We start from the raw sequence: 9,974 nt of genomic DNA, 5'->3' as shown, positions 1-9,974 counted from the left end.
AGACCTATGTTCTGTAGTTTTTCCAACGACCTTCGGTATACACTTATTGCACAACGCTTTGGATAAAAGCATTTGCCAAATAAAATATTATGTAAATGTACTGTTTCGCAAACCTGGTGTGATCAATTATGGTTTGAGAAATGGCGGTTGCTGTTCTCTATAAAAGTAAGAAAATGCCAGGAAATGGAAAGAGATGGGGCGAAACAGTCGTCTTGTTTTAGACAGTAAAGTTAACAGCTCATTTCTCGCACGGGCCGCAGCATTGAAAACCCTGACAAAGACGCTTGACTCTGGTTCAAGTTATTGGTCTAACATGGTGGTTGCTGCATTAGTAGAATGAGGAAATTCGTACAAGGAGTCGGTTTTTCATATCTACAACTACATTTTGACTAGTCAGAATGATAATTGAAGATATCTCCAAAATAAGATTGGTCTCGTTTCAAGCTATCCATAATTTCTTGTAGATATTTTAAAAGGACTTATGACTAGTAATAACTCAAATTCGAGATATCTCCACTTCAGTTTTGACTAGTCATAACTCCAGTTAAAGATATCTACAATTGTATTTTGACTAGTAATATCTTAGTTTCAGATATCAAAAAAGATCTAGATATCTTCAATAACAAGGAATTAAAAATATATTTAATTGGAATTATAACTAGTCAGAACTAAACTGAAGATATCTCAAATCTGAGTTACGACTAGTCATAATTTAAATGGATATCTGGAATTCACGTTTCAGATAGTCAAAAGTAAATTGTTGATATCTTTAATTGGAGTTCCATATATATATATAACTTAATGGCGAAATATTACTAGTCAAAATGAAATTAGAGATATATTCAATTAGCGTTTTGACTAGTCAAAATGTAATTAGAGATATCTTTTAATTAGAGATATCTAAATTAGCATTTTGACTAGTCATAAATGAATTACAGATATCTGTAATGTGAATCTGGACAAGCTATTATATGTTAAAAGGGCTTGCCATAGATATTATATGTTGAATAAAAATAGTTGTTATTAATTATTCAACAGATTTTACTGACAGAGGTCAAAGTGTGCAATGATTTTAAAATGATAATACATGACGAAGCAGGTTTCGGTAACGGCCAGGTGCGAATGTCTCGCTCTCTCCTCTGACATGCATTTGAGCTACTGTATGTAGACCTTTGTAATTTCATTGGAGCAAATTTCATCCCAATATCTGTGGTCTGTTGTTGTTCAATATCATTAAAATAATTTTTCCTCAAATATAATGGCTTGTGCAAATGTATCGTCAATTTATCTTCGGTAGCACTGTATCCTACAATAGCCTAAAGTGTGAATATAATTTATTCCACTGTTAATGTTTGATGTTGGATCATTCCATTGCTAAATAGCCTGCCAGAGGAGAGACAGACATATTCGCTCATCTGCATTCCTTATCAGCACTTGGCTATTGTGAGGCAGTGGGTGTGTGAAGACAAGCAAAACTCCAGCAAACTTTCCTACATTTTAAGTCATTCTGCCAGACTTGGCCTATATTATTGAGTTTGTTTGTTTAACATCCATATGTTCACCCAACTCCTAAAAAAATGACAAATGTTTTTATTAATACTTGCCAGCTAGCGTACTAACTATCACAAACAAGTATTAACTATCACTTCTCCCTTTTCACTGTAATTAAGAAACCACGATGACAATTCACAGTGGTGGACAAAGTACACAACTTCATTACTTGAGTCAAAGTATAGATACCCCTGGTCAAATATTACTCCACTACAAGTGAAAGTTGTTCAGTCAATTTTTTTTTAACCTGAGTTAAAGTACTGGAGTACTTGCTTTTAAAAATACTTAAGTATTCAAAAGTACATTTAATTTTTAATGCCAACGCACTGTTGTATTGTTTCTATGATGCATTTACAGAAGCTTATTTACAGATGCATTTTTACTGTTATTAGATAGCAACACATGATAGACAGGGGTTAAATTGGGATTTGGGAGGTGGGTGGACCCTGAGATCCGGTGGGAGATGGGTGAAAAAAGGTACAAACCAATGAATGTCTCAGCTCAAAATAGTTGTATCTTTAATGTATTGTGCACATAATTGTGCTTAAGAAAAACAATGTTTTAAAAAGAATGTATACTATTGATGCTATAGATACTAAGTACAGATACTCGAAAAATGTACTTAAGTACTGTACTCAAGTAAATGTACTTCGTTACTGTCCGCCCCTGACAATTCAACATTTCCATCGCAAACGAGCAGTTTTGGCTGCATATTTTTTCTAACTGATGGCTGGGCCAGACCAACGTTACCAGTTCCAATTTCTTTTTATTAGGTCTGTACAGTTCAGTGGAGAGACCCCAAACTGGCATGTCATTTAAAGGACAGTGCAGCGCAGAGATGGATGCATTTTCATGCCTGTGCTTAAAATGTTGGGCATGTGACGCTTTACAATTATGCGCCTGTTGCTCCCTGACCTAAATGAAGGTATAGCATCTAAAAATGCAGCTAAAAGCGCAAACAGCACAATTCCTTCAGCAAAAGTCTGTTTTTAGTATGAAAACGGTAACTAGGGTGATTAAACAAACAAAAACTACTTCACACGTCTCTCACAAAAGAGTTGACTGGGCTATTGTAACCAGCTGTGCTTTAGTCTGTGGCCGTCTTCACAGGTTCTGTATCTTCACTGAGCAGTGGTCAAAGAAAACAAGTGTTTTCACGTGTGCAACAATTTTAAAATGGTAATAAATCCAAAATAAATAAAAAACCTAAATAATTTGCCTATATACGGTAACAAAAACGATACAATTTAAAAATACAACTGTTGGAATTGATCCAGCTGAGTACTTTATTAGAAGAAAATAGTTTTGCAACATAGCCTAGGCCTATTGTTTCATTATTGTATAAACTTAGGTTGTTGTGCGAAGTAACAGAAGTAATCGAAACACAGGCTTTTAAATGTTAAACAACCACATATTCGTGTAAAAACCCATAAACATTTTTATATTAGCTCAATGATTTGCAAGAAAGCATGTGAAATGAATTTAAATAAATATACTTTTAAATACTTTTTTATCTCCATTCACCCTGCAGGCACCTTTTGTTTAACAAATGAGTAATTAGAGGCGTAAATCGGTCTGTTTGTCTGATATCAATGAAATTTATGAAGAGTGTTATATTAGGCCATCTATCGCTTGAAGAGATATAGATAATCAGGTATGTAGTGTAGTGCTCATTATCTAGGCTTCAGAAGATGTGACGGTCCTGGGCTGGCGTGGTTACACGTGGTCTGCGGTTGTGAGGCCTGTTGGACAAACTTACAAAACTGGAGGCGGCTTATGGTGGAGAAATGAACACCCGTTACTCTGGCAACAGCTCTACAGCTCTACCAGACATTCCTGCAGTTACCATGCCAATTGCATGATCTCTTAACTCTTGAGGCATCTGTGACATGGTGTTGAACAACAAAAAACTCAACATTTTAGGGTGGCCTTTCATTGACCTCATCATAAGGAACATCTCTGCATCTTGATATACCACACCTGTGCAGGAGATGGATTAACTTGACAAAGGAGAAATGCTAGCTAACAGTGATATATACAAATTTGTCGGCAAAATTTGAGAGAAATAAGATCTCTGTGCACTTCTTTTATTTGCTTATTATGACATCAGTGAACTTTCACAAATTATACATACTTAGGCTTTAAAGTGGAGTGCAAGGTACAAGTCTGCCTGGACCTAACTCATAGCTTTGTTGCAAGTACAAAGTCTTTCATGTCAATATTGGATTCCATGCCCTTGAAATTGAGTTTGTTGAAGTCCTCCATAATCTCCACCATGGTCTTGTCCTTAGTCTCTGGGATGAAGTAGAGCAAGAAAGCACCACTGAAGATGCAGTACGCCACAAAGATCAGGAAACACAACTCTTCAAAGCTGTCCTGCATAAATACAGAAGGAAATACCACGTGACATTAGTGTGACCAATACGCATAATAATGGAACAATGGAGAAACTATCCGAATAGTAATTTCATTTAATCTATTCCTTTTTTGAAATATTTTGTTGAGCAAATATATGACTAGGAGCATCATTTTGATGAAAACAGCAGTTCAAATATGCCTGAGCATTAGTGTAAGTCCCAAATGTTGATTTAGATTTCACATTTTGACATTTTTAAGCTTAAAACTTTTAGCTGAAATTGATTAAAAATGGTGTTTATGATTCAAATATGGTCTATAGTATTCATGACAATTTAAAAAAAGAGTCATAATTAAGTTAAAAATCAAGTGGAGTTATGACTCAGACCTGATTTAAACACAAATGCTGCCACATTGTGTTATTTTGGTGACCTTATGAATGTGCCACACACATGAATGGATGAATGCTTAACACATATGCTGGCTATTTAGGCAATGCATTTGTATGGAGTTGTATTGGATCTTCCAACTCTACAGGATGAATTATATTTTCACTTGTAGTGCTAACAGTGCAATGTTTTGCTTTACATTACATTACATTACATTATTTTTGCTTTGTTGAATGATTTACTACAGAATTTCTACGGAATCCTTTATATGGTAAGAATACCTTACTTAAATGTCATTGGAATTAATTCTGTTTATTGAATGGAGAAAATGGCTTAAGGAAGTCCTGAACAAATTAATCATTGAGTTTTTGAGTCTGAACCAGCCTTTCCTCATTTATTTCAGTTTAGATGAATGTCCAATATGGATACGGATGGACGATCTCTTACCACTATGTAAGGGAAGCACATCCCAATGAGGAATTGGCTAACCCAGCAAATGGTGCCACTGATGACAAAAGCAGAGGGACGCCAGGCTTGCAGGAAGAGGTCAGCTGGGAGGGTCATGGAGACACCAGCTGAAACAGGCAAGGAATATACAATCAGTTCTTGTTTGGTGTTAATAAGAAGATTTCTAAATATCCTACACTTCTCATCCCTTTATTTTACAGTAATTCATAGAAAACACCACAATCATTTTCTATTTCATATTTGGTATGGATTTGATTTTTACCATGGGATGACTTTATGTAAACTTTCTATTCACATGAGTACTTGTAGTTAATGCTTAAAATGTACTTATTATAACAGGTTATCAGAATTCCCATGGGCTATTATGTTAGATTACTTAACATTATTACAAGTATAGTAATTGTATTCTTTACCTGGCCCAAGTCCATAAACACAGATAACACAAAACACAAGGCTTATGTTAAGGCCTGAGACCCAGGGGTAATAATCCTACAGAGACAGGAAAAAAATTGGCATGAAAAAAATTCCATAATGATCTTTAAAACTGTGAAGGTAAATGCTGGATGTTTAAGAGTGTTACCTTGAAATACAACGTGACTGTCAACAGTGACATTAACATTCCCATTAGGAGGTAGCCAAAACCCATCAGCTTCTTCCGGCCTGTACGGTCTATCAACAGTGACTGAAACAGTAACAAAGCAAACAAAGGGAAAATGAATTCAGAGAATCATAATTATAATCAAAAGTAGTGTGATTACCTTTCCTGCTGAACTTGAAATTTGTTTGTATAACCTTGTACAGCACAAATGTTTTTTTTTTTTATGAAACAGTACAAAGAAGAGCAGTGCTATTTCAATTGTTACCATGTCCAAAACACAGGTTATGCTACACCAGATTATATAACTCATTATGTTTCCATACCAGTTTCTGAACCTATAAGTTATAGCCTAAATAAAACTTGAGAACCTGGTCCAAACCTGGTGAGACTTCACCACTGCAGGTATGGCCAACAGGCTCCTAACAGAAGAATGCCATTTTCACATTCTGTACTCTGTGCCATTCATGCTTTAAATACACTCTTAACAAATACAAGATATTTGACTAAAAATGGCAAGTGATTTTCATCTGACTGAAGGAGAAGAAAAGAATAGCCATATTTCTTGTTTATGAAAAGGTTATTCATTTGACTGTTTTGAGCCATTAGAAAACTTGATTGGTCACCTTTCTCCTTCTCCTAGCTTCATCCGCTGGTATTGAATGGCTACAAATTTCATTCCTTCTACAAACTGCTTTTCCGGTCTCAAATCTCACATATCCGCCTGTGGTGCATTTCGCTGTAATACAGTTTTTGTGAAGACAATAGGATTGATGGAGACTTTACTTTTAAAGGCTAGGATGGAAATGGACTTCCAGTAAGACTGCAGTGTTGTAAAAATTATTTTGGTAAAACTCTTGCAGGCTTGTTGCAGTTGTTAAAAATACCAAAACTAATTTGGACACCTCTTTTTAATCTGTGCTTTTGCCTGCCTTTGCATCCTTAATATATGGGCCACTTCATGAAGACAATGTGCCTTCTTACAAAAATCCTTCCAAGAGTAAGAACATACCACTTTGATTATGTTCCTTTTGTGGGTCTATTACTACTTACACAGAGAATGATGGAAACGAGCTCCGTGGCACCAATCCCAATGGACAGGTAGTGCATCTGATCCTCTGGCACCCCAGTTTGACGGAATATATCAAATGCATAGAAGTACAGCTGTTGAATGGGGAAAACATGGGAGATGGGTAACATATTGCTGGACCTAATGTTCTGTTAACCATTGTGTTCTGTTCAGCTAAAATTATGTTGAGGGGAAAGTATATAAAAGGGGTATACCCTAATCCAAATACCATATTCAGAGAAAATGGTGTGGCGTTCAATCCAACAGAAAGTCAAAGTAGTCTCTGCCGCACCTAGAGGTGAAGTGAGCCCACACAGCTGGGTTGTGTTATTCAATCAACCAGGTGCTTAAATGTGGTCTCCTCCACAGTATGGGGCTGGGACTGGGAGCATGCACACCGAGAGCGAGCGAGTCCGGTTGTGAGGGACAAACTCAAAATTAAAGTAATTTAGCTGTCCAGCTGAGGAGCTGGTCAGCTGAAAAGCATCAGCGTTTGCTTTGTCTTTATTGTCTTAGTTCATTATTTTTTCCAGCAACCCATGAGGGAGACAGGTGAAGATTTTCATTAATGTACATTTATGTCTGTGTAGGTGCTCTCTCTCTCTGTGGAAATCACCGTCCCAGAATTGACACATTTCCCTCCTGTAGTGATGTGTGTATGCAATAGGTTGGGTAAGAGAACATGTAGTGATTCATGTACGTGATTGGTTGAGTATGAGAACATGTGGTTGCTGAGGCTGACCATTGGTCACAGCAAGAATTTCTTGACCGAACCTATGCATTTTATCAGCAACACTCATCACACTCACAAAACGAAACACAAATTTTGGATTTGTTTTACATTTTTCTAATTTTACTATTTGTACACAAGTGAACACTGCTTCACATGTGCATACAGCAATGTCCAGCAGCAGTGTGAGCATCACTGTCAGAAAGCAGCTTTATTTTTTGAAGACAATAAAGATAAGTATAAAACATGAATTCGTTTTCATAGCTTTTGTTGATTAAACTTGGTTGATTTAAATAAATATAGGAAACTGGACATTATGTAACTTTATGCATTGCTTGGGCATAATTATTTGAACAGAAGCCATTGCAGCTATCAAGCCAGAGTTAACCCTGCATATAGGTGTGATCTTTGCCGTGAATATTCTCAAAGTGTCAGTGCAGAGAATAAAGACTACATTCATCCACAGTTTTAAATAATGTTGACAAAACATGCACATTTTTGCATTGCAAATAAAAATTATTTTATTACTCGCTTACAAGCTGGTGAGGAGAATGGGCTATACGTGATGGTATTGAGCATTTTGTGAATGTAAGGTGCTTATATTCATTTAATAACATCAGCGTTGAAGCTCTGCTGATGCACTTTTGTATAGTCTCATTTTTACTCTTACTTGATTTTTAAATTGAAATTTCAAAGTACCAGTATGGGCGGTATGGCAATAATTACACCTGTGCTGGCTTACGCTCCATATGCCACCAGTTAAACTTAACCCTGCTACAAGCCTACTTTATTCTTTTCTTTTTTTGCAGCGCTAAATAAACTAAAGCGACTTTGAAATCATGGACGTCCATTTGTCCAATTCACAGAACTGTCTGGTTAAATTTTCATGCTATTTTACGGACCATTGTAGTTTCTGTGTTTGGTGCTGCAATTATTGTTATCACTGCCATGTTTTCTGATCAGAACTAGAGAATATGAATCTGTGCTCTCCTCTGTCATCGAGTGTCACTAAACAAACACTTTGAAGCCACAATGAGGAAAGTTATACACACTTTTGTATAAGACGCCATTTTTGAATGCTTGATTTTGGCTGAGTTCACCTTCTCCCGCTGAGGAGAAGAGAGGGTGAGAGGGTGAGAGGGTGAGAGGGCGAAACACATGGCCAATGGAATGTGCACACAGTGTCCACACAGTGGTCATGGGAGTTGTAGTATCATGTAGTATCACCATGAATAGACTGAACTATTTCAGATGCATTTTGTGAACTACAATATTTACTTTTTCATAGAAAATGCTGCCAAAAGGTCACCAGCCAAAAAAGCTACTAAGAGTGAACGATTTACACGCCACTGCCAAATTCTGTGTGCATTTAGCCAGTGGTGGGTGTTAATGTCAAGTCCTGGTTGTAATATATTTATGTGTGCAAAGCAACTGCAACAAAAATAGTCTGTGTCTGTTTTGGTTTCGTCATACTTTCTCATTTGAAATGCAAAAGGAATTAGTCATTGTTCCAAAAAGGCTTTTTCATCACATTATTGTCTTCATCATTGTCATCAAAAAAACTAAGCATTGACTAAAAATTGTCATAATTTTAGTCCACAAATACATCACTGAGATGTGGCAACTCAGCTTTCTCAAAAGTCCACAAATTTGAAAAGTTATTTACCAAAACCTCTTCTATTTGACTAGGATGGACAGACATTCACGCCAAAAAGTAAATGATAAACAGTTAAAGTGTAGTTTTGTATTCTCAAAATTACTGTGTTTTATTTTAATACGTTTTTGTAATACATTTTAACACATATCCCCATCTCCGATTTACAGTGAGGACAAGCAACTGCAGGTCAGTTGACCAAAATATTTAACTTGAGGAGAGTGCAGCCAGTTTCAAAATGGGTGTGGTACAACCTATTAATTAGCTTTACCTTGTTTTTTTCCATATTTATGTTCACTACCTATATAGCAAAGTATGCTTTAGACAGGAAATAATGTAATTAAATTGTTTTAAAGGTAGCTACAGTCAAAACATTACCTTTTTATTATGTACATTCCTTATATTCAAATTTTGTATTTAAATACATTGACATGCTTCACTTTATAATCCCAACCCAGCAGTACATTAAGATCTTAGTAACTCCATTTACACTCACCGCTGTGATGCCAGAAAACTGCACAGCAGAACAGGGGATGGTCAAAGCAAGTAACTGCCAGCGTACTGAGCGTGAGCACAGAACATCACAAACTGTCTTGGCCTTCTGCCCCTGCATACTGCTGCGATCCTTGGCCATATCTTCCAGCTCCAGTTTCATGTCATCATTGCCCCAGAGCCATCTTAAAGCTGATCTCACACACATACACACACGCAGATACACACACAAACGTTAAAAATGGCACACATTTATTGCTGCATATAGGGAAAACTACATCATTGATTGACTTGCAAAAATTATGCATGATTATATACCTTCAGCCTCCGAAGTTAATTCTGCGTTCACCTCTCCATATCCTGCTCCACAAACAGGCTCTAATTTAAAAATTTATCTGACATATACAATTCCCACCTTAATTTTGAATGTCCAATGTCTTAATTTTGAATGCATGCAATGACTGCTTGATGCCAGTGACCGACAGACATCACCAGGTGATGCGATGCTGAGTATCTTCTCAGGTGATGCTCTGCCAGGCCTGTACATCATCTTCAGCTCCTGCTTGTTTCAGGAAATAGTTTCCTTAAGTTTTCTTTTCAGCACACAAAATTTAGGTTCAGTTGGATTCAGATCAGGTGAATGCCTTGACTAGTTGAGAATTTTCCAGTTT

The 9,974-nt window shown here is 36.6% G+C and overlaps 1 protein-coding gene across 2 annotated transcripts in view; it reads right to left on the bottom strand.

Annotated features, from left to right (window-relative positions):
* Positions 1 to 3,617: 3,617 nt before the first annotated feature.
* The window catches only part of LOC135233792 (solute carrier family 2, facilitated glucose transporter member 11-like), a 44,752-nt gene continuing 38,395 nt past the window's right edge, over positions 3,618 to 9,974 (bottom strand). For both annotated transcript variants that reach the window (XM_064297696.1, XM_064297697.1), the window contains 6 exons: positions 9,308 to 9,495; positions 6,412 to 6,522; positions 5,344 to 5,445; positions 5,177 to 5,252; positions 4,743 to 4,870; positions 3,618 to 3,927 (listed from right to left, as the gene is read on the bottom strand). In XM_064297696.1, the coding sequence (XP_064153766.1) occupies positions 3,733 to 3,927; positions 4,743 to 4,870; positions 5,177 to 5,252; positions 5,344 to 5,445; positions 6,412 to 6,522; positions 9,308 to 9,495 (800 nt within the window). In that variant the 3' untranslated portion in view covers positions 3,618 to 3,732. The remainder of the gene's footprint in view (positions 3,928 to 4,742; positions 4,871 to 5,176; positions 5,253 to 5,343; positions 5,446 to 6,411; positions 6,523 to 9,307; positions 9,496 to 9,974) is intronic.

Source organism: Anguilla rostrata, chromosome 10 (assembly GCF_018555375.3).
Source record: "Anguilla rostrata isolate EN2019 chromosome 10, ASM1855537v3, whole genome shotgun sequence".
NCBI classification, from domain to species: domain Eukaryota; kingdom Metazoa; phylum Chordata; class Actinopteri; order Anguilliformes; family Anguillidae; genus Anguilla; species Anguilla rostrata.
This window is presented reverse-complemented; position numbering and strand designations above follow the sequence as displayed.